Raw genomic sequence first — 25,959 nt, 5'->3', positions numbered from 1 at the left:
AAGTGAACACTAGTGAATATTTGAAAGTGAACCTTGAAAAGTTGAACAAATTTGGGATCAGGCTGCAGTGTTTATATTTGTTTTAAATAACTACTGAGCTTTATGGAATACTTCAATTATATACCACTGCCTATATATATATATTACTATAAATATATGCATATATACACACATAAATGTACATGCCTACATAAAAAACACCCACTACATTCGCGGTGTGGTTGGCATTAGGAAGGGCATCCAGCTGTAGAAACACTGCCAGACTAGACTGGAGCCTGGGGCAGTCCCGAGCTCCCCAGACCCCGGTCGAAACCGTCCAACCCGTGCTAGCGCGGAAAACGGACGTTAAACGATGATGATGATGATGATATACTTGCATACATGGGTACAGGATGTCAAAAAAACATGAACAAAATGAGAAACGGGAACATAAAAAACAAAAGCATGGAAAATAAACTTTTTCCGAACAATGAAAGAAACAAATAGAGAAATGAAACAGGCAACATAAAGAACATTCTCTTCATCAGTTGTCCCCCATTTTATCTATTCCACATTTCGAAGGTAGGGACAAGATGTGACTTCGTTAAAATAGTGCTTCCCGCAAGGCAAATTAAATAAAATTTGGGATTTTTTGCGGAGGGTTAAAGTGGTAACAAAAATAGGACATTAAGAACAAAACAGTAAAAACAAACGATGAGGGTTGTTAAGCCATAATGAGGTGAAGTGGTGAACGTTGGAAAAATAGCTTTGAGAAGAGACAGGCAAAAGCACGTCTTGTCTTTTGGAAGGAAGTGGAAGAAAGATAGATAGCTGTTGGGCACGTGTTAACAACAAGAGAGTCAAGGAGGAAGAATGAGAGAGAGGGAACGTTGAAGAGGAGGGGAGAAGAATTAGAATTATATATACATATACACACACACACACACATTTTTATTAATATGTGGCAGAAGCAACAGAGTGACTCAAGGGTTGAGAGTTTCATGCATTGGCATTTGAGCCACTCTGTTGCTTCTGCTAAATATTAACAGAAATATATATGTGTGTGTATATATATATACACACATACACACACAATCACTCTCTCACTGTCTCAACTATTCCTTTGCTCATAGTTTGCCTTTATAAATGAATATATCTCACATTGGCCCCTTGAGGAGTAAAACATTTTTATACTTTCTACTGGTATTTTCAACACACATTTAACAACTAATTGAGTGGAAATTCATTGGAATAGTCTCACTGCTCCTAGAGATAATATTTGTCTGTCTTTATTGAAGAGAGGTCAATGAAAACAGATCAATGAAGCTGTTTGATTTGTGTAAAAATAGATCTGTAAAGATAGATAGATCAATGAAGCTGTTTGATCTGTGAAGTTGTTTGATCAATAAAGACAAAGCTGTTTATCTAAGCAGGAAGTCCTTTTCTATTTAGCTATTATAGGTACAACATTGACTTTTTATGTACTGATGGTCCAGAACCTCTTATAATCTGCACTAATTTACAAGCAGGAGTTTCAAATTCCCATGGCTGCCAGACTAATTTATCGGTACTTGATGCAGTACAGTATTAATAAACTTGTAGCAGTTACACTAATGAATAGGTACCTTCATTTTATTATCTAAGTAAATTTAATATTTGTTTAACTTAGAGTGAGTCGATGAAGGTGATGACTCCTGGTTAAGAAAAATCAGTAATCCAAAAAAGCTTAGGAGCCAACAGTTCCAGAAAATCAGTGTTGTACCTGTAGTTATGACCTAACAATTACTTACTGTAATCTGAACTACAGTCAATGTGACAAGTTCTAACAGACTTTCACAGCTAATTCTATCTATGTATGGTACAACAATACTATATTACACTACCAACAGGCTATGATCATATGATTATATTGCCAGTTACTATGGTACTTACTAAAGTACTACAATACTATATTTACATTACCACAATATTAAATATAATCACTAGCATGACAGTTACTACTGGACTACTAAACACAGCATATTACTATTAGTGTGACACTAACAAACTACCACTAGCTTATAAGATGTACATGTGTTTATATAAATGCATAGAATTACTATTAATTACAATATTTCTACCATCACAGATGGCTATTGATAAATACATATATTAACAGTTTATTGCAATTAATGTGGCCATTAGTATTTTGACTAATAGTACATCAAATAGAACAGTAGTTACTGTCCAAATGAGCTTGATCTACTCAAATGGTCTTAGATTCAATGGGAGATTAGTAGTCAATCATCAATCATTCTCACACTTAACACCAATACACTGACCAACAATAATATAGTTTCTAGAAAGTATAGGTCACTGGACACCTTCACATCAGCACAATCTTTTACCATATTTAACAATGGCAGGTGATTGCTTGTAGCAAAGATGACCATCAAGGGGATCCTTTTACATTAATCACCTGAACTGGAAGATAACTACATCACAATATCATTTAATTGAGCTCTATCTCTTTCCCTAACATACCCACTTTAGCAATGTAGAGAGGGGCATCTAAGGACTGACACACTTCCTCTCTACATGTATATACATATACAGTTTACTTCAATAACACCAATCTCTGATATTGATACCAGATTACACCCACCTCTATGATATTGACATCCAGCACATTTCTGTAACACTAGAACTAACCCACACCGCCTATGATACCAACATCACTTCACACCCAACTCTATAATAATTAGACCATCCCACACCAACTCTTTCCAGCTATAACCCTCTATACTTCTTACATTATCCAAAATAGTTCTCTATCCTCTACACATTAACACAACTTAGAGTACGTTGCTGAACCAAGCAGGAACACAACTCATTACACAATCATATCTAGCTCCTCACAACTTATATTCCCATTCTCAATCATAACCAAGCTGTCTATCAAATCCCACTCTAAGCACTTTGTTCAACTGGGGCTATTGCAGAAGACATTTGCCCAAAGAGCCATGCAGTAGGATCGAACCTATAAACACTTTGTTAGTGCAGTATATCTCCCTCATTCAACCATTAAGCATACAAGACAGTCAACAATGAACAACAATGAGAACACTGACCCTACACAGTTGGTCTACAAAGGTTAGAATCAGGTTTTCAACTTGTCAAATATCTCGACCAGTTAATACATGCATGAATAGAGATTAATTAGTTACATAGCTGTTAATGAAAACATCACATCTCTGTAATATACAATTCATAATATAATTTCTTTTTTTTTTTGGATTGATTGATTACCATCTTAACAAACAGCTGTATGCTCATACATACAAACCACTTATATACATACACGTGTAATTATTTAAACATTTACACAGGGTCCTTCAAGTTTCTTTGTAAAAGAATAAAAAAGTGATAAGATTTAAAATAAAAACTAATTAATATGAGTAAATAGTTAATGACTGTAAAACAGTCCCCTACTAATTTTCCAGCACCCTTGATTCCAGACCCATGCTAGATTATCCATTTTGAAGAATTAAAAGAAGTCACGTGATAGTAATTCTGAATAAATGCCGCAACATTATTTATTGTAAACTTCTTAACTGTTAAACCTTTGCGACATATCTTTGGTTATTCACTAGAAACTTGTAATGAAGTTGGATAATATGAAGGTGCAAATATTTAAAACAAAAATCCAATGCCAAGCATTAACCTTGCAACTACAGGGCACCCGATGAATCCTCTCTTGTAACTGTGAAGTGCATACATTTACCATTTCCTCTTACATGCTGGGATACTGTTTTCCACAATAAAGGTAAGTTAACTTGTTCTTGAGAAAGAAAGAGAGAGGCTCCCTAGGATGTTAGATTTATTTATAAATATTTGTATCTTTATATAATTTGAGTTAGACATAAAGAGAGTGTTTCCACCTTCATCACATATATCTAGTGAATAAACAAATGTATGTTGTGAAAGCTTAGTGGCAAAAAAGTTATTAATAATGATCATAGAAAAATTTTAGTGACCTTATTTAATATTTGACGGAATTAAAAGAGATACCAGATCATCTGTTGTTGGAAAATCAGTGTTGTAATCTGTATTTATGTTCTCTTCTTATTCATGACAGACAATAAATTCATACTTCAACCTAGCAATGCAAATAAAACATATTCCAGTAAAAAAATTATCTTTGAACCACATAAAACTTAATTACTACTACTGCTATCGTCACTGCTCACACAGAGCTGAAGTTGTTTAATTACAAGTGTTCATCTCTAACACAGTTAGAAATACCCAAAATAGATGCTATGAATGAGACCTTGTGTTTAGCTGTAAAGTGGTCAAGAACCAAGGATTCTACAGTGACCAAAGGAGCAAGAAACATTTTAACAGAAAAGTATTTGATTCAACATTTGAGAAAAGTTCTCTACAGCACTAAAGATGGTGTGTGAATGTGTCTTCCCACCACCACACATATGTTATGTTCACATGTATGTACATATATATGAAGTATGTATGTGTATATGTGTGCATGTGAATTTCTATAAAGGAAAGATTGACAATGACTCTAAAGTTTTGACTTGCTTTCATTAGACTGTCTGATGAAGGCAAGCAAGTGGAAACTTTGAAGTTACTGTCAACCTTTTCCCTGCAAAAGGTAATGAATATGTCTACAACTAAAAAGTGTTGAATAATCCTTCAGTTTAATATAAATTGTTTTTGCTTTTATATATAATTGGATATAAGAAAAAAAAGCACTAATACATACAGACACTCATCCTTATATCATTTGACTTCTATTTTGCCATATTTGCATGGATCAGATAGAATTTGTAAATTTTCTGTGGTTGGATGCCCAGTACACATGCATGCAGACATACAAACACACACACAATATATGCATGTGTGTGTGTGTGTGTTTAGATGTAAAAACACATACCTATCCTGCAATAGACTTGTATTACACAACTACTATTTAAGAAGCTCAGATTTAAGCCTAGATATCCTTAAAATTCTACTGGTCGTTGGCTGAAATGTAACAGAAATGGTTGAAATTGGTCAGTTACCAGTTCTGTAAATGATAGTAGGGAGTGGGATTGGGTAGTATATTTTGATCCAAACTAAAACCTTTGTGTATTAACCCAAACACACTGCCACACTAAATTATGAGAGAGTGTATGTGTGTTGAGTTACCTGTGCCAGTAGATATGTGCATGCAAGGTGGCATATACCTGTATGTGTAGGTATATGTGGGTATGTACCTGTGCATGTGTGCTTTTTTCTTCATTCTTTAAAGAAAATATCTAAAAGAAAATTCTGTTTTAGTTGAGAAAAAGAATTAAAATAGTTTTGAAAATATAATATTAGGTTGAAATGGCATTGTTTTAAACGTTAACTAAAATATACTGTGTGTGTGTGTGTTTGCATATATAGTCAGTAAGGAAGTAGTTGACTTTGTGTGTGTGTGTGTGTGTGCGCGTACGAGAGAGAGAGAGAGAGAAAGAGAGAGGTGATAAAATAAAAAAAATGAAGGAGGTCATATAGATTTATTTATAAGAAGAATGAAAAAATGTACAAAATGAAAATAAAATATAAAAATTTTTGAGATAAACCAAAAAGTAAACAAAAAAGAAATAAGGCTGTATAAGAGAGATACAGATAGAGAGAGAGAGAGAGAGAAAGAGAGAGAGAGAAAGAGAGAGAGAGAAAGAGAGAGTGAGAAAGAGAGAGTGAGAGAGAGATTTTGTGAGAAACATATAATCTACAGATTCATACAGCTCAGAAGCTCAGAACAAATTTTTTCGTAATGTGTTGAGTCCCCAGATATTCTACGCACTTGTAGTCCATTCACCCCACCATTCTCATAGACTTCTAGCTCTATTTGAACACCACTGTTCTCTAACTGAAATAGATTCTGAGAACACTGGTAACTGATTTCTGAAGTTTGATTATCTAGTGTACGTTTGATTTCAGACAGAATCTCTTGAGTATTTTTCTTTGTATTTAAAGATATTGTAGATACAGGACTGTGCTGCTGGTGGTGGTGGTGGTGGTGGTGCTGGTCACCACCAGAGAAAAGTTTACCATCACCAACAATGAGAGGTACAGTTTCATAAGATTTATCACTAATTTTGAAGCAATTTTCATTGGAAGGCGACATGTTACTCATAAACGTGTGATTCGCAACAGAACTCACATTGTTTAAACAGTTTTGAGTTGAGAATTCTTGATCAAGGCTTGGGAATAAAGGCTCGTTTTTCAATGAATACGAACACTTATTGTAGGCCTCGATGGGACTAGTTATTGCGTGGTTCCGCCAGTAGCGTGTTTGATTTAACCTGTAGACAGAGTTTGAGGAGTTGATTTGATTTGAACACCAGTTGAACATGTTGGTGTCATGGTAACATTTCTCCCAGTTTTGTGAATGCAATGAAGACTTGAATGGAATCTGTTCATTGTCCAAATCATGTTGAATTTTGGTAAGGTTAGTATTGATGTATTTTGGTGCGACATAAGTGGGTTTACAGCTCACAGCAGACGTCACTGAATAAACAGAAGTGGTGTTGGTGCTCGTTGAGAATGAAGTATAGTTGGGGGATACTCTACTGCTTTCTTTGGGGATGTCGAGGTCATTGTCTGAAGACATTACATCTGTGTTTCCATAGGTGTCTGTGATGCTGATTTGAGGTGTCTGAGAAAATAGTCTCTGGTGTAAGTCTTGATGGGATAGTATCTGCGATTCCTGAATTTGCATGTCTTCAGCTGCTGTCTGAGTGTCTGTTGTGTCTTCAAGTATCCGCTGGAGGTTCTGAACTAAATGAGGGGAGTATGACTGTGTAGGTAATGTTTCTGAACTAGTCAATGACCTCATTAACATGTTGTAGTTGGACTGTGTCCCTGAATTAAATGATATAACACCACTTGTCCCTGTTGGCACACAGTGTTGTTGTAAGTGTAGTCTTTGGAAACGGTTGTTCAGGTTTGCTGGTAAATTATCTGAACCAGTGGTTTGGGAAGGAAGCGGTGGGGAAGGCACTGGAGAATGGGAAAGACTAGGCATCTGTTGTTGCTGAAATTAAATAAGAAAACAGATTGATAAGCACAAACATGTGTAGGCATATATGTCTATAAGTATTCAAAAAACAACACACACCAGATATCTGTGTGTGTTGTTCTGTATTTTAAGTAATTAAAAAAAAAAATCAGTTTTCTGTTAAAAGCGCAAAAAACAAAGATTTTATGTGGATGAAATTTTTAGACATCTATGATTTTACACTCACTTCTCTTTCTCTTTCATATATATATATATATATACACACACACACATACATATAAAAAGATAAAATTTATGTTGTGTGTGTGTGTACATATATATATATATATATATCATCATCATTTAGCATCCGCTTTCCATGCTGGCATGGGTTGGACGGTTCAACTGGGGTCTGGGAAGCCAGAAGGCTGCACCAGGCCCAGTCTCATCTGGCAATGTTTCTATGGCTGGATGCCCTTCCTAACGCCAACTACTCCAAGAGTGTAGTGGGTGCTTTTTACGTGCCACCGGCACGGAGGCCAGGTGAGGCTGGCAATGGCCACGATCGGACAGTGCCTTTTACGTGCCACCGGCACGGAGGCCAGGCGAGGCCACGATTGGATGGTGCTTTTTACGTGCCACTGGCACAGAGGCAGCGCTGGCACGATTGGATGGTGCTTTTTACGTGCCACTGGCACGGAGGAAGCGCTGGAAATGGCCACGTTCGGATGGTTCTCTTATGTGCCACCGGCACTGGTATCACAGCTACAATTTCCATTGATGTTGATCGATTTTGATTTTCACTTGCCTGAACAGGTCTTCACAAGTAGAGTTTTGTGTCCCAAGAAGGAAAGGTATGCATAAGTGGACTGAGGCCATGGGTTATGGCCTCACTTGTCCTGCCGGGGCTTCTCACCCACAGCATACTTCCAAAGGTCTCGGTCTCTAGTCATTTCCTCGGTGAGACCTAAAGTTCGAAGGTCGTGCTTCACCACTTTGATATATATATATATATGTACACACACACACAACATAACTTTTATCTTTTACTGGCTTCAGTTATTAGACTGATGTTATGGGGACATACACCAGTACCAGTTGTCAAGCAGTGGTGGGGGATCAACACAGATACATGCATGCATGCACACACATACAATTGGTTTCTTTCAGTTTCTGTCTACAAAATCCACTCACAGGGCTTTGGTTGGCCTGAGGCTATAGTAGAAGACACTTGTCCTAGGGGGTCACATAGTGGGACTGAACCCAGAACCATGTGGTTAGGAAGTAAGCTTCTTACCACACAGCCACATGTGTGCCTGCACAAATATACAATATACTTATATGATGCTAGATGCACATATGGCATCAGAAGTACATACACTAAAATAAATAAGTCTGCCTGCACGAGCATCATTCCTTATTGTTGAAGCCCCAGGTTAGTCTTGATTCACGAGAACTATTATGTAAGATGTTTGATCTCTAATCAGTTGATATTTTTCCTACATAGGTACATGTTATCTCAAACTATATTATCTCTTGAGAAAGCAGCATGTGGCTTGAAGGAGATTTTGCTATTAAATTTAACAGACCAAATGAACATGTAGAGGCTCCCTACGTTGATTCATATATAAGAACAAACATATAGTACACAGTGTTTGGGTACACAACAGCTTGTTGGAATAGGGTAAAAGAGGTGATGAAAAGCAGACATAAATCAAGTATCGAAAGACAGCTATGAAGGTTACAAGTATGTACATAGTACACAAAATAAAACACAAGGAAATATAAAAGTGAGCAGTAAAAGAGACATAAAGAGGGAATGATGCATACAGAAATGGCTTGGACTGAAGTAGCAGAAGAGAGAAATGGTGAACTTCACAGATGAAATATAGAATTAAAATAATAGCATTATGTCAAATTGTACATTTATTCAACCAATTAATACAGGTAGTGGTGATATATCATTGTGTTGTTGTTAGGAGGGAAAAGGAAGATGTAATGTTTTGAGCAAGTGCGTTGCAGATGAGAGACAAACTTACTTGAATTGATTGCTGCTGTCGGAGATGTAGTGTGTGTTGTTGCTGCTGTAACTCAGCTTGTCGCTCACACTCATAGCTATTGACTTGTTTCTGAAATAAACAAACAGATAAGACAATCAAATACATGCACACACAAACACAAATATATATAAGTGTATGTGTGTGTATATATATATATATATATATATATATATATATGCACACACACACACACACACAATGAGTATATAAGGATAAATTATCTAGTGAGGTACCATGAGCTCTCAGGTATAGTCCAGGTTCCACATCAAATAGTAAGAAGCACCAAGGATTGCTTAGGGTGAGCAATCCTACTGTAATTCTTCTGATGAGTAAATCTGGATTCCCTTTGCTGAATTATGAAACGCACACAATACAATATGTGATAATGTAACTCTCTGCTTACAATGTCATTTCCACATACACAAATTTAATTCAATAATATGAATTTAGTTAAAACTCTCTCTCTCTCTCCCCGTCACACATACAATCATTCTACATCTGAAATTAAATTAGACTGGATTTAATACTGATTACCTTCTTTTATTTTTTTTAACTTCCCAAAGTGTGAAACTGTAGAAATCCTAGATAGTTTCAAAATGTGATTGAAACCTGGTCTTAAATGTTAAACATTTATAGAACAATGGTTACTGTATATTAAGCTATTTATCATACTGCAGTTGAAAGGATGTGCCTATAACAATTGAATCTCTTGAGAGAGGAAAATCAGAAAGTTTGTCAAAAGTTAGAACTATTACAGTTTCATTGAGGGAATACTTGAATAGAAAATGGTGCAGTTTTAAGGTGAATGATTGTTCTGAAAGAATGAGTATGAGAAGAGGCAAGAGGTACAAAGAAATGTAGATAGGTGGCAGTAACATGAAACCATTAAGTTCAAATGTGTAGAAGCTGTTGTATTAAAAGGAAGAAGAGATGGACTGAAGTGAGAGAAAATATAACAATCAGGTATTTTGGAATTCTTTTATTAAAAAAAAAAAAAAAATTCAGATTGGTAATTTTAAGAGAGGCCAACATTTCTTGAAGCAAATATGGATAACAAAACATGATTTCACAACAGAAATTTATATCTATAGCAAGAAATATTGATATAAAATCAATTTTAAACAGTGGGGATATTAAACATTCGATATTAGATATCATAAGCACCAAATTAAGACATTAAAAGATACAATCCCTGTTTTTATCACACTGCAGAAAACATGAGTTTATTGTATACAGTGCTCAGGTGTGCACTACAACTCACCAGAAAAGGATAAAAGAGGGGACAGAAAGTAGCCATAAGTCAAATAAAGACAGACAGCAATGAGAACCATAAGTACATGTATAGTACACAGAATAAAACATAAAAGGACAGAAAAGTGAACAGTAAAAGAGCCATAAAGAGGAAAGGGTCCATAGATAAATAAGTAATGAGTGGTGTTGGTAAATTTTAGGAAGCACAGAATTTTTGAAGGATGCAGTGTCATGACAACTAACAACTTATGTAGGTAATTTATTCCATGCTTTGACAATTCTGTGCATGTAAAAATATTTCCTGAAAGTCATGGGTACTGCACTGTTCTATTTTAATTTTTTTGTATTTTATAAGTATAACCAAGAGGGGTAGAGGTACTGAATTCAAAGAGGTGGCCAAAGTAGTTGGAATGATTGTGGATAATCTTGTGGGCTTCTATCAAGTCAGCTACTAGGTGTTAGAAAAAAAAAAATTACTATGTATTTTGCTTGCTAGAGGACTGTGTCACTATTACAATACAGTGCCTATCATTCCTATTCCTTAAACAAGGAACAAAAACGTTTTCCTATTATTTTAACTATTGTTCTAAACCATCTCTACAATCATCTTATTTGTTTTACTTGGTGTTAATTAGGTAAGTTATTTCATAAATGTCCAACACAGATAGCCGCGTGTCTCACCTAGATTTGAAGATTGCAGTAAAAATGATCACCATGTATATTCATATCCTCTATCAGTCACTGAATATATTGCATATATTTTGAGCACAGGCACACTAAAGTATTGACATCTAGAAGATGACGTGATAAAAGTCCACATGATTATCCAACAACTGTGGCCACCTTTTTTTTTTAACTCATAGGAAGGGCATATCTGCTACTCATGGACATGTTCATAAAATCAAAAAATATTGCAGCACCCATGATTTTTGAAAACATGTTTTGATGTTCAGAATTGTTGAAAAATGGAATAAACTATCTGAACTAGATGTTGGCTGTCAGGGAACTGCATTCTTCAAATATTCCAGGATTCCCAAAATTCAGAGGAAAGGCCTCTTCATGGCTCTTTTACTGTTCACTTTTCTGTCTTCTTGTGTTTTGTTTGGTGGGCTACTCATAAACTTCTAGCTTTGATTGTTGTCTTTCTTTATTGGACTTCATGAAACTGTCTGTTCCCTTTTTGGAACATTTTCTGATGAGTTGCACAATATACAATAAGCTCATTATTATTTAATATGAAAAAATTATAAATGATTATAAATGATTTCTAAGAGTGTTGACAGAAATGATTATCAAAGTAATCACCAATTTGAAAGAGAAAATACATGCAGGCTGACTGTTATAGTTTTTCTCTGTCTGAGATTAATGTTTGTAATGTATAACATTTACACTAAAACCTTGACTGTTAATCTATAATGAACAAAACTTGTGAATGGAATAAAGTAAATGGTCACCTGTAAATCTTGACATTCTTGCTGTATTTGTTTCAGACTGTTTTGTGCTTGAATTGGTGAACTACTCAGAGTTACAGCAGCATTGTACAGTTTCTCCAAGTGGGATTGGTATTTGTTTGGACTGACAAGAACATCACTGGCACGGCGCAAAGGAGAGTATCGTTCAGTGGGGAAGTGAGGGACAGGATCACATCCTTTACAAGATAAAAATAAAAATAAATTAAATGAATTTAAAACAAAAATATTTTTTTGTGTTAGTAACTGGGGTGTTGTTATTGTTTACCTCAAATATTTCGAATCTTGATGACCTTTGATGTCACAGGTCAATAACATAAACTATCTCTTTCCTTCTGGAAGGAACTGTATCCGAACAGCAGGATACAACATATAATGTAAATACAGTGAAGAAATCAGAAACTATGGTGTTGGTATGGATTAGACAGGTGGTTCTTATGATATAGAACTATTTCTCCTAGTCTTGTGACAACTCACCTGTTAGAACCAACTTTCTGAAATATAATCTTTCTGATAAAGCTTCCTCCACTATCACAGTAGTTTCCTGCTCAGTAGATATCATCCTTTCACATTGCATATCTCACATCACATGTCCATACCACTACCCTGCACAATACATGTCTATATCACCCAACTCCATACCACATGTCTATGTCACTCCACATTCATTGTACTACATGTTGATAATTTATCAAAATTTATTTTTACTAACATTTTTGCGATCTTCTCTCCTTTTCCAAGAGGGGTAGCTATGTATCTCCTCTATGGCAACACATCTATTTCTGCTCCTCTATCATTACCTAGCATAAAGCAACCTCCATACTGCTCCCTATTCTTTGGTTGAGGGATCTTGTTTGTGAGTTACTTCATAGGAAGGGCATCAAGCTGCAGAAACCATGCCAAACCAGACATTAGGGCTTGGTGTAGTCCTCTGGCTCAACAATCAAACGATCCAACCCATGTCAAGTCGGAAAATGGACGTTAAACGGTGATGATGATTACTTATTTCTATACCTGTTTGTAAGGATACAGAGTTCACTTAGTAACCAAATGATCTCAAGTTCTATCTTACAGTGTGGCACTTTGGGCAAGTGTTTTCTACAATACCCTAAGAATGACCAATGGTTTGAGAGTGAAATCGTTACATGAAAACTGTACAGAATCCCAATGTGTGTGTGTGAGAATATTTACATTTAGTGTCTTAACATGACAGCTGTGAGCTACAAAACACTGATGTCATTTTCACATTTATCTTCCATAAACAAGATATCACATATAAAGCGTATTTGACAATTCAAAAATTGTTTTAGAGAGACCGTTATATACACATGCTCCTCACATCTGCTATATGCAGTACATTTCTTAAAGTAATTGACCCACATTTAATACAATGTAAAAAAAAAAAAATTAGAATTCTAAATTTTTTCCAGTTAAAATCAATTACATACATAGACAGTCCATCCAAGGGGCATAACTTCTGTAACCATAGAGAAAGTTATATTCCTTACACCACTAATTGCAAAATTCTTCACAGATTTTTACGAGTAGCTTTGAATTGCCTGAAAACCTTACTGGTTTGTGCCGTTTGATATAACACTTTTTATCCTTTACTTGATTCAGTCATTGGTTATGTTACTTTTGGAGTGTTTTCTCATTATGTGCCGTTTTGGCTATTTATGAAAGTACCCCCAAAAAACTTCATATCTTGGGAATCTGTGGTCCGATTTACGTGAAACTTGTTTTATTCCATCTGTATTCACATTTCAGGGATACCTTACTTTTAGAGTATTTTCCTATTATGCGCTGGTTTGGCTGTATTAAATTACAGACAAGCACGCACCTAAGCAATCCATCACAGAGTTTTAGTAGTATAGAGATAATACATTACAATCTTTGTCCTTATGTTTCACCATGAGACCATTGGCTGATCCTCTCAAAGGGAACAAACAAAATATCTCAAAGCATTTTCTTCACTGTGAAGAGTAAGAAATTTACATATATCTCAGTTGAGTAGACTGAAAGGAAATAAAGAAATGCACTCCTTTGATTAAGGACTTCCATCTCCATCTATACCTACCATTAGAGTTGTCTAACACTTCAATAAGTCAACTCTGATGGCTTAGTACTAATTATAGACCAAATTAGTGACCTACCTGTAGTGGTTTCAGCCCGATGTAGGCTACTTCGTCGAATTGTCCTTGCAGAAGGCAAGGTCAGTTTCTTCTGGAGGTCATCACGAATTTCTTGCACAGGACTCGCCATGGCAACAGTATGGCGTTTACACATCCCACGACTATTCATGTAGCTGAAATGAAATATTACAACAGTAAGACATGGAGGTTGAGGAGAATTACAATGAAAACTAATATAGCAAACCTGAATACTCCACTACAATACCATCATGCCACTTTTCTAAATTACCATTATATTACCTCTCTAAAATACCATCCTACCACTCCATACAATACCATCATACTACTCCACTGCAATGTCACCTTAACAAATGAAAACCACTCAACACCACTAATCATGTTTTAGATGCTACCATTATGATGCCACACCATCAAATACCATCCTTATAATGTAACAAACCAATGTTACACAATGGTACCATCTATGCTAACAATACCATCAAAGTAACATTTGCTTGTGATGTAATAATTACAACTTACTTGAGGACAGCTTCGTTATCAGGTTCTTGATCAGAATTACCTTCGTCAGCTCCCCCGTTGCTGTCAACAACAGGATGAGACAGCAATGGTACAGGAAGTGAAAGAACAGCCGGAGATGTAGATGAGGGAGTCTGAAAGCAGAGAAAAGTTGGTGTTAGCTGCAAACAACAACAATCAACAATAATTTGCACATGTTGGATAGGTTTGCAAATTAAGTCATTTGCAGAAAAAAAAAAAAACTGAATAAATACCTTTGCATGTTTAACTTATTTACTCAAGAAGTCAGAGAGCAGATAGAGTAACAGGTAAAATAAAATGTAATGGTGAAATTATTTTGTAGTGATAAGCTTATAGGCCAGTAGTCAGAGAATGCCAAGAATTACAATAACTCAACAGTTCAGTTGCTATTAGTGGGAGTGTTCAATAAGCCATTAGTTAAATACTAGAGACCTCAAACTGTCAACTGATATGTTGTTACCAGCACTTCTTTTAAACAGGTGGTGGCAGTTTATGTTGACTGTTAGCTGATTGAGGAACATTTATGTTTGCTTATATGTCTGTTTTTTCTGTGGTAATATGGCTTAGAAGAATGTTATTATTGAAACATTAGTTTACAGTCACATGCTTTTCCTGTCACAAACCATTACCTATTTTTCTAGCAAAGGATCTCTTACCGCACAAATCTTCACAGGTGTAAAGCTAGTGAATGATTTATTAACAGAAGAAATGACAATATCACTGCTTGTAGCTTGTGATATTTGTGGAGAAGTGCAAACATAAACAAACAGAGGCAAACACATATGTACATACATACATGTATATTTATAATAATAATGAGTATAGTGTTCAAGTTCACAATAACTTATCAAAGTTAAAGAAGTGACAGAAAGCAGCCAGAAAGAGACTAATGGAAGTTAGAAGTACATGCACAATACAGAAAATAACACAAAAAGACAAAAGTGAACAGTAAAAGAGCCATGTATGACAGGCTTGTTTCAGTTTTCTTCCATCAAATCCACAAACAGAGGTTTGTGTGACCCAAGGCTATAATAGAAGATAATTGTACAAAATATTGCGCACTGAAACAGAACCTGAAACAACATGGTCAGGAAGTGGTATTCTTAACCACACAGCCATGCTTGCACCTATTAGAGATATATTTGGAATAAACATCTCACATACAAAACCATCAACACCTTAACTATTTCTTATTTGATAAAACTTCTTTCATTTACAAATCAATTAAAGCATTATCTGGCAAAATCAGGCAAAATATATGAAACAAGTTTTAACCAAAAAATATTGAACATCATATCAGGAGGGTTTATATTCTTAAGCCTTTAGCATTGAGATTACTCTGTCAAATGTAGCACATATTTATTCACATTGTTTTAAATTAACCTTGCATTATCTTGTAGCTTTGAAATTTCAGTGATGTGATCGTTTATGTTTTGAATGACAATGCCAGGACGGTGTGAAAGACTAGATATGGCCAGTTTTAATATGAAACAGGTAGAATATTCTGGATCAGTTATGGCTTGTTTAAATGCTAATGTGTTAATCCATGATTGATTTTTAAAAGGAATTAAAAGCTGAACTTGAACCCCTGTTCTGTTCAAGGGCAACCCAGTTACAGAGGAACTACAGCCAGAGACATTCTAGACATGGCCATTTCAACATATTTTCACACACTGTATTTAGGAGTACATTATGCAATATTTTCTTTCTTAAGATGCTAGGCTGTGAATTTGCTACTGTTTATAGCAGATCAAGCGACCACATACAGGGCCAGGTGCCCTTGTTGGCTATAAGGATCGAAGAGTACAAAATTGATAGAGTGACAGACATAATTCCCTATGGTAGTTGTGTCCCCTATTAAATTATCAGTTAATATTCTACTGTGGTTGATGCTTCTCATTCATCAGGTCAATAAAATACAAATGTTAATTTGAAATAATTATTTGAAAGCAAGCTTAAGAACAGCAATGGAACATTTTCTGATGGAGGGAGGCAGAAACTCAATGCTGGAAGCAGAGTCCAATTTAGTGTAAAGTTTGGGGACTTTATTATAAAAATAATTTTTTAAAAATCCATATCAAGTATTGGGATTTGATTTAATCATTTGTACCTGCCATCAACTTTTCTCACCTTGTACAAATGTTCGAAATCAAGATGTAAAACTTTCCCCAATAATCATTCACAAGTAATCCAGTGTATACAGTGAGAAGGGGATGGTAAAGGCATTATGACATTTATTGAATATTTGAACAGAAACAATAAATTCTTCAAAATTACTAACTCATCTTCCATGTATTTCTCTGTTACAACTACACTGGAATTACTTGGACCGCTGATCAACTTCAGAGCTAATCCCCCACCTCCTCTCTGTCTGTCTATATATGCATGTATAGGTACAGGTATGGCTGTGTCGTTAAGAAGTTTGCTTCCAAACCATGTGGATTTGGGTTCAGTCCCACTGTGTAGTACCTTGGGCCAGTGTCTATTACTAGAGTATTGAGCCAAACAAAGCTTTGAGAATGGATTTGGTAGTAGGAAACAGAAATCTTTCTTGTTTATATGTATGTGTATATAACCTACCAAATTCCTTGTTTTACAGCCACAGATATTTTGGGGCCAAGGGACATAACTCTTGATAAATCCCTTGTCATTAGCCTCTTGTAACTCTTTCATTTTCCTTCACAGCACTCACAAACTGGATATGACATTTTTTACACCTCCGTTAACATAGAGCAGTTGCCATGTTTTTTTTCCATATATGCCATCTCTGAAGAGCATGTGGTGTTAGTTAATCACCCTGTTATCTAATACCCAGTAAAAAACTGATTGTTAAGATCAACTGAAATAGATCTATAATACTACATACTTTGATTAATATGTATGTGTGTGTCATTACCTTTTCATAACATGGTAGTTGTAAATGAGCATCACTGTCATACCAGCAGTGTCCATTTCCAATTTTTGGAAACATCTCTGACCATGTGTAAATATCTTTCTTAGGAACATGTGAAGGTTGGTGACAGGGAAGGTGTCCAACAATAGAAAATCTGCTTCAATGAATTTTATTTGACCCACACAAGTATGGTTAAGTGGAAGTTACGATGATTAGGGAACACCTTCTTTGGCTATATTAGAACTCATGATGTTTCTATTTACATAGCTTCAATATATTTAACAGTGGCTAAGTAGTTAAAGGTATTTTCCAAAAATTTATTTATGAAGAAGGGGAGGAGTCCATGGTGATTACAGTCACCCAGAGACTGTTGACATGGGTAAGATTGATGTTTAATGAGAATATCTGTAAGGTTGATGACAAGGTCATTAGGGAATCTGAAGAGGAATTTGTGTTCTGGGGAGGAAGGATTGGATGAAAGTAGTTATTGTGGGATTTGTGGGTGCAAGACAGTAAGGGTGACAAGAAGAGGAGCAGTGGCTGTTGTAGCGGAGATAGAAGTAAAGACACTTTAGTGTGTTCGTAGGGGGTCAGAAGTACTGTGTTCCATACTCGCCTAGGTATATGTGTATATATATATATAAAATGTAAATACAGAGACACCTGATGACAATTTAAATGTGTAACAATCAAAACAAAGATGAGAAATAAGATCAATAATCTGAAAAATCTTCAGTTGTCATAGTTGAGTGGAAGATTTAATCCATCTCCCAGTCTAACACCACCATCTGACACTTTGAGTGCCTTTAACAAAGTCCACTGTATTATAAGCATTCAGGCCAGACCTCTGGTTTGAAGATACTTTTACCCCTTCCCTCCTCACTAAAAAATAAGAATCATAGAAATACAGAGAATTAATCGACCCTTTTGATACTAATCTGTCTGGGATTGCTACTAGTACTACAATGCTAACTTCCTGTTTTAAAGCAATAAGAAAATGAGATGACAAAGGAATAAACAATTATCATATGAATCTCATTAGCTGACAGCTGTTTCTGCTATAAGATGCAGTGGACCTATAGCTGTGATCTAAATTAAAACCTTTCATCAACATCTCATTTACATTTCAAACACCAGCTCAATGATGACAAAGTTATTTTATACAAAACTCTTCTGTATTTCTTAACTCAATTGAAATAAAGACTGAGCATTCCAACAGAAATATGATAATGAAAGGTTTAAAGACAGTTATGATTACATGAACAATGCTTATCTTAACACTTCGACTCCGCTAACAACACATTTGTCCCACTCACAATAACTAATCAAAGGTTGAGATAATAAACATACTGTGCAAAGACCATCTTTACTGTTGAACTGTGATTGCTGTTGAAAATATCGCTGGAAGCAGTGAATATTAGCACCACCATCAGATGCACGTCGACAGAAGTTGGAAGAACCTTGAAAAAGAATCAAATACAAATCATTAATCAACTGTTTAAGCCAATAACTGAACTTTCAATGATTGCTTAACGATAAACAACTAGAAAAGATTTCTTTTTAGAATAATAATATTCTTTAAAAGATTGCTGTTGCTGATGTTACTGATGACAATATTAATGTGGCTAATGTTGCTGTTATAGTTGATGTTGCTGGTGTTAACATTACTGTTGTTGTTACATTCATACTGTTGTTGATGTTGTTAATGTTGCTGTTGCTATGAAAGCTATTCTTGATGATGATGATGTTGTTACTCATGATGATGATGAAGTTGTTGTTGATGCTGTAGTTCTTGAAGATGTTACTGATGCTGCCATTGTAGCTTGGTCCCAAGGCAACCAACAATACAATAAGATTGTCTAAAGTTAGAGGCTACAGTTGTGTTTGCTGTCCAACAATGGACATTTCTAAGAGGTTCCTTTGTAATAAACTAAACAAACAAGAACTCTTTGTCTCTTTATGTAACATCAAAGAATTAAAGGACAACTAAAGATCTTTAAAACATTGATAAGATCTAACACAAATTTATTCATTAATTCACATAGTGACCTGCTTGGTGTGTCTGTGTGTTTAGATACTCCAGTAAATACACACATCAGTTGCATCCCTGTGTGAACTAATGAAAGACCAAGTGGCAAAGTGTATGTTTGTCTGTGTGGGTGTGAAAGTGAAGACACTGCACTAAACAGAGTATTTCACATACTTTCAATTACCACAAAAAATACATCTAAAGTACTGTATTATTATATTATCATATATTGTGAAAGCCTTTAACCATTGTAACACAATTTTTTACTCTAAACAAAAAAAAATCTCAAGTATCAAAATTGTGTTTTAAGTATCATACTGGATGTATCTCGTGTGTTATGCTATGTGTGATGTGCCATGTGTGATGGATTATATTTGATGCATCAAACATGATGCATCATGTGTGATGTATCATGCTTCAAGTACTATGATGCGTTATGTCATGAAATGCATCATGCTTGATTTAAAATAAAATTCAAAGTTTATGATAAAGGAACCACAACGAAGGTATTTTAAAAGATAATAATTGGCGTGGACACACTAGAAGTTTGCTCCCACAAATGCATATGAGATTAAGGTGTACTATGTATTAATAACAGTAACAATGAGAGTACTGAGTACCTTTGCAGAATAAAGATGTTATTTACTGTAGGAACTGCCGAGCATCACCTGTTTCTCAGTTAAGAAATATTTTTACTCTAGAGGTCTTCCAAAGCACAGTGACCAGTTGGAACGTCAACATTAGCTCAAGTTGTGGAATATATATAAACATTAATGCACACACAAACACACACATTATATATTTCCTGCAGTTTCTTTCACATATCATTTGTTGGCCCAAAGCTATAGCAGAAGACATTTACCCAAAGTGCCATGCAGTGGGACTGAACCCGAGACTAGTTGGTTGGGAAGTGAAATTCTTAACTCTACCTCTACTTATATCTATCAATCTGTATATATGTGTGTGTGTGTGTGTAATGAATATACACACATATAGGTACGTAGATGGATGAAAAAAAGATGCAGAAGAAGGTAGATAACTGTGGCTGGAATGTTATCGAACTAAATGGCAAAAATCCACCTGAGGATGTACCTTATGATAATTGAGGGCATGTTGTAAGTCATGAGTGGCATTAAAGAAAGCAAATGCAATAAATTAAAACACGAGTTACAAACATTTACTGACAATTACTCTGGTTATGTGAGACACAGGAGACAGAAATAATGATGTACCTGGGCCAAGAATTGGGGGAGGCAAGAGTAGGTTTTGATCATGTTGTAAAGTTGTTGGAGATGCTGGCAGTTCGTTATGTAGCAACTGTGGAACATTCTGTGGAAGGTTGGTATTTGGTAGCGGTGCTCCGAATGGCATCAAATAATTCTGTTGAGGAGGTGTTGCTATGATTGGTTGGTGATTTGCTAGTTTCACTCGGACATCTTCCAAAACTTCATGCCGTGCATCTCCCACACCGACCGTATGTCGACGCATGGCCAGGTAGCGGGCCAATGCTTCTGGAGAAGGCTCTTCACTGTCAGAGTCAGACTGTTGAGAAGTTGCATCCGACTGAAACAAACAGACAATCAACTATTATTCCAAATAAAATTTCATTGTTATGATAGACTTATGGTAACCATTGTGTTTATTCCACAGTGTCAGTGACCAGAATGTAGATGTATGATGACATAGTTAGACGCTTAGTTGTAGATGTATAACATCAAATTTTAACATTTTATAGTAGCTGCATGATCACAAATTTTCAACATTTATTAATGCTATACTGTAGATGTATGACAACATACTTTGATGCTATACTGTAGATGTGTAGATGTATGACAGCAGACTGACACTTTATAGTATATGATAAAATTAAGCAAAAGGGAAAGTAATAGTGTATGTGTGTGTGAGTGTATGTTCATGTGGTTAGCATTACCATAATGTAAGTACTACAATTTCAACACATGGTCTCTGATTAAGTGGTTTTTGCAAACAAGTTACAAATCCAAAATTCAAAATAAACTGTTTTCAAGAATTTGAAAGATTAAAAAAAAAACAAAAGTCGAGTGTCTTTGGGAAAAATGAAGTTAATGAACTTACATCAGGAATTTGTGCTGGGTCAGTAAAGTAAGTTAACTGCGGAAGAGCTGCCAGAGTTGATGGTGCCAAGTGTTGTGGTGTAGGTTTGTCTAGAACCTCTACAGGTACTTCTACACGTTCAACTGGAAAGAAGAAAAGTAATGAAAGAGTTTGAAAACCAAATAATTGACAAAGACTAATATATTGTTATGAATTATAGAAATCTATGCAATCTCTCTTAGATAAATTCTAATTTATTATAATAGGTACAAGTATGGTTGTGTGGATGCTGTCAGCTGGTGTCATGTATTATAACGGATTTACCAATATCTTGTCAGCGAAGACAGGTAGATGGAAACTTGTGTGCATGTATGTGTGTAAAATATATATATATATACGTTTAAATATTTGTTGTGCAAGATTTTTTATGTGAAGTCGTGCATATGTATGTATGTGCATCTGTATGTATGTATCCTGTATATTTATGTGCTTGCCTGTCCGTGTTTGTGTATTTTCTATGTATGTGTGTGTGAGCATGTGTTTGTATATGTATGCACCTCTGTCTCCTTGTGTGCGCATGTTTGTGTGTGTCATGTAACTATGTATCATGTTTGTATGTATGGATGTGTATCTTTATATGTGTAGATCCCTGTCTCCATATGTGTCTGTTCATATAGTCTATATACCTATCCGTCTGTATATTTATCTGTTTATTTACATATCTAAATGCTTGCAAACCAAATCCAAAAACGAAATATATTTATATATATATATATATATATATATATATACATTTACATACACACACACATAATGCACCAAAAGCATCTCACATTTGTTTTTTTTTTTTAGCTAGCAAGGGTTGAGTGCATATCACAATCAGCCTCAAAAATTGTTGCTGCTGCTCCAACTACTGCTGCCACCACCACCACCACCACCACATGCGCACATGTGTGTGTGTGTGTATATACACAGAAGTAATAATAATAAGTAATATTTACCTCCACTTAAACATGGTAGATACCATGAAAGAAACTCTCAATATGAGAGTTCCTCTGATGGTACAAACAAGAGTGTATTTTGCACTCTTATTTATATTGCGAGTGGAGAGATTAGTTGTCACCACCTCCGGTGCTGAGACCACCATATCATGTGATTTTGACCGTCCTTAGTCCTTTCAATGATGGATGATCAAGTGCTAATACTGCCTCTATCACTAATATATATATATCAATAATAATAATAATAATGATGATGATAAGGATTATTATGAAGTAGCATAGCATTACCTTGAATTCCTTTTTATATATATACAGATTCAAATAGACCTACACATGTTTCTAATGCATCAATTGTAACCATTGCAATTTCAGTCCTACTATAATACCAATGCAGTTTCTTCAGGGTCTTCACTTTAATATCCTTTCATTTAACTGTTTAAAGTTTCTCGTTTATCTACTCTGCATTATATGATGTGGGGTCGTTTGTTAATTTAGATGTGAACTATCTTCAATTCAAGTTTTGATTGGACAATCACTTATAGCCAATTATTTCAAAACATTCTGTTGTTTAAATGTTTATTACTCATTTATATTGAGCAAAGGTAAATTTCTTCATATGCAAGCATCTCAAAGCTTGTTCCAGTTTAGAATTTTATTATATTACCCTTAGATGTAGGTAGTTTTACTGCAGCACTCTGTGTACGCACACATACACAAAGACACACACGCATATACATGTATCACAAAATGCTTTGTGATATTTCTTTTGGCATTTTAATATTCTGAGTTTAAATCCTGCTGATGTCATCTTTACCTTTCACGCATTCAGGTTTGATAAAATTATGTACCAATCATGTACTGGAGATTGATATCGCCAACTATTTCCTCCTGCTCAAATTTTTGGCATTGTGCTGATGTAAAAATTATTATTTACAGTGATTTGAAAATTTAATTTTTAATTTAATTAAATACATATTTTTCTCTTATTTAAACCAACAATATTTTTAAGTTAATTTTCAAACCTTAACAAAATATAATAGATGGCAATTTGTATGTATCTTTTATTTTTTTTATTTCAGTCAATGGACTATGGTCATACTGGGGCACCATCTTCAAGGACTTTAGTTGAATAAATCAATTTTGTTTTCTTTTTAAAATCTGGTAATTATTCTACTGGTCTCTTTTGGTGAACCAATAAGTTAGAGGATGTACACAAACCAATATTGGTTGTCAAGCAGTGGCTGTGGGCAAACACAATCACAATAGGCTTCTTCAGTTTCCATCTATCAAATCCACTCGCAAGACTTTGGTCAGCCCAGAGTTACAGTAGAAGATACTTGCCCAAGGTGTTGTACAGTGGGACTGAACCTGGGACCATGTGGTCAAGAAGCAAACTTCTTAATACACAGTCAAGCCTGCACCATCAGTAATTAGAAAACTGATTACGGGCTGCGTGTATATATATGTTTACAACACACCCAACTCAACACAAGCTTATACATTTTCTATATAGATAAATTAATACTCTATATCTATCACCTTCAAAGATGGTGTGTGTGTGTGTGTGTGTGTGTGTGTGTGTGTGTGGTGTGTGTGTGTGTGTGTGTGTGTGTGTATTTATATATATATTTTGTGAGGGTACATGGCCCTAGTGGTTTTGGTGTTGCACTCATGACCGCAAAATTGTGGTTTCAGTTCTTGGATCAGGTGGTGTTTTGTTCTTGAGCTAAACTGATGTGGTTCTGTGATCACTTCAACATCTGGCATGTAACACACACTGTACCAGTTCATGCAATGCTGATTTAATGGAGATATTGAACAAATGTGCAGCACAAATATTTGATCACTATAAACAAATCATCAGTGCAGGTTGTTCAGTAAGAAATTGCAGAAGTCTTTCTCGGACCATGAGAGACTACCATCAATATATGTGTGTGTGTGAGACAGAGAGAGAGAGATTGATTTACTGAAACTTACCAACGCCAGTTGTGATACTTGAACGTCGCTCAGTTCGAGTAGCAACAGGTAAACTGGAACCAAGAGTGTCTGGATTAGACAATTTATTGGTTAAAGTCTTTGGGTGTCGTTTACATTTGTCTAGTAGAAGATGGTAGATGGCACTATGGTGGTCATATGCTTCAGTTTTCACAGCCTGGAATGATGAGGGACAAAGGTAAAATCAACATGAAACATTTCAAATGTTGGTGAAGGAAAACACTTAACATATGTACAATTCATTGTGCATCATCTTATACTCTGAACAGCTAAATAATGATGATGATGATAATAGTGATTATCATAAGGATGATGGTTTATCTGAACCCACGACTAAGTTTTTCTGACACCTTCTAACAGAAACCAAATCATACAATACTCTTTTTCTTACCCTTTACAGTGCTGAAGCAGGAGCTGAGACTAGTTTATACTTCTTGCAATACATTAGAAACAATAAGAAAATTCTTCAGAGATATTACTCTGGCCTCTATAACAAAAGGGACCAGATCCTGAGAGAAGGATTTTCTTTGCAAGGGCCAGGAATGATTTATTCAAAAGAAATCTATGACATATTTGTATTATGAGGCCATATTACTCTTCTACTTGTTTCAGTCAGTTGACTGTGGCCATGCTGGAGCACTGCCTTAAAAGATATCTTAGTCGAAGAAATCGACCCAAGGAGTTATTCTTTGTAAGCTTAGTAATCATTTTATTGATCTCTTTTACCAAACTGCTAAGTTACGGGGATGTAAACATACTAACATCGGTTGTCAAGTGATGGTGGGGAATAAACAGACACACACATGAATATATATATAATATATATATATATATATATATATATACACACACACACATACACATATATATACACACATATATATACATACACACACACACACACATACACATATATATACATACACACACACACACACACATATATTTGTCTGGTAGAAGATGGTAGATGGCATTATATATATATAATATATATATATATATATATATATATATATATGACAGGCTTCTTCCAGTTTCTGTCTACCAAATCCACTCACAAGGTTATGGTCTGGTCACAAGGTTATGGCTATAGTAGAAAACGCTTGCCCAAGGTGCCATGCAGTGGGATTGAACCCGGAATCATGTGGCTGGGAAGCAAGTTTCTTGCTACAAAGCCACGCCTGCGTATCCAGTAGGGAGCAATATAAGATTATCCTTGGAGCAGTGCTTATACTCCAGCCTCCTGTTCACAGGTATGCTGTCTTGTCTTTTTCTGCCTTTTCTATTGCTTCTAAAATGGTTTCTGTTCCTTGGAGCTGGACTGTCTCAAACATCCACCACTCAGGCAACCCTAACCCACTCATCTCTCTACTCTTGTTATTTCCACTCTGCCCTCTTGGCTCTGCATTAATCAGTGTTATTTCCTTGGCTCTACACTTTCAAAGTCATGTGAAATAAGAGATCCCTTACTTGAGAGACAGGTAAGGGTTAGCAA

At 35.4% G+C, this 25,959-nt stretch overlaps 1 protein-coding gene and 1 long non-coding RNA gene across 5 annotated transcripts in view; one reads left to right on the top strand and one right to left on the bottom strand.

Moving 5' to 3' along the window:
• Positions 1–3,253: 3,253 nt before the first annotated feature.
• LOC115212413 (serine/threonine-protein kinase SIK3) overlaps positions 3,254–25,959 on the bottom strand; it is a 325,311-nt gene continuing 302,605 nt past the window's right edge. Inside the window, exons 8-17 of one of the 3 annotated variants that reach the window (XM_036502737.1) lie at positions 24,447–24,621; positions 21,490–21,611; positions 20,628–20,958; positions 18,717–18,826; positions 14,456–14,586; positions 13,937–14,088; positions 11,769–11,962; positions 9,043–9,132; positions 5,627–7,039; positions 3,254–5,479 (exon numbers count right to left, since the gene is read on the bottom strand). In XM_036502737.1, the coding sequence (XP_036358630.1) occupies positions 5,732–7,039; positions 9,043–9,132; positions 11,769–11,962; positions 13,937–14,088; positions 14,456–14,586; positions 18,717–18,826; positions 20,628–20,958; positions 21,490–21,611; positions 24,447–24,621 (2,613 nt within the window). In that variant the 3' untranslated portion in view covers positions 3,254–5,479; positions 5,627–5,731. The other 2 variants (XM_036502738.1, XM_036502739.1) reach the window with 2 other exon arrangements.
• Positions 4,221–25,959, top strand: part of LOC118763341 — a 34,703-nt gene continuing 12,964 nt past the window's right edge. Inside the window, exons 1-2 of one of the 2 annotated variants that reach the window (XR_004999094.1) lie at positions 4,221–4,234; positions 22,842–23,145. This is a non-coding gene — a long non-coding RNA (uncharacterized LOC118763341). Of the gene's footprint in view, positions 4,235–22,835; positions 23,146–25,959 lie in introns of those variants that run through there. The other variant, XR_004999093.1, reaches the window with a different exon arrangement.

This window comes from Octopus sinensis, linkage group LG5, assembly GCF_006345805.1.
Source record: "Octopus sinensis linkage group LG5, ASM634580v1, whole genome shotgun sequence".
Classification (NCBI taxonomy): Eukaryota; Metazoa; Mollusca; class Cephalopoda; order Octopoda; family Octopodidae; genus Octopus; species Octopus sinensis.
This window is presented reverse-complemented; position numbering and strand designations above follow the sequence as displayed.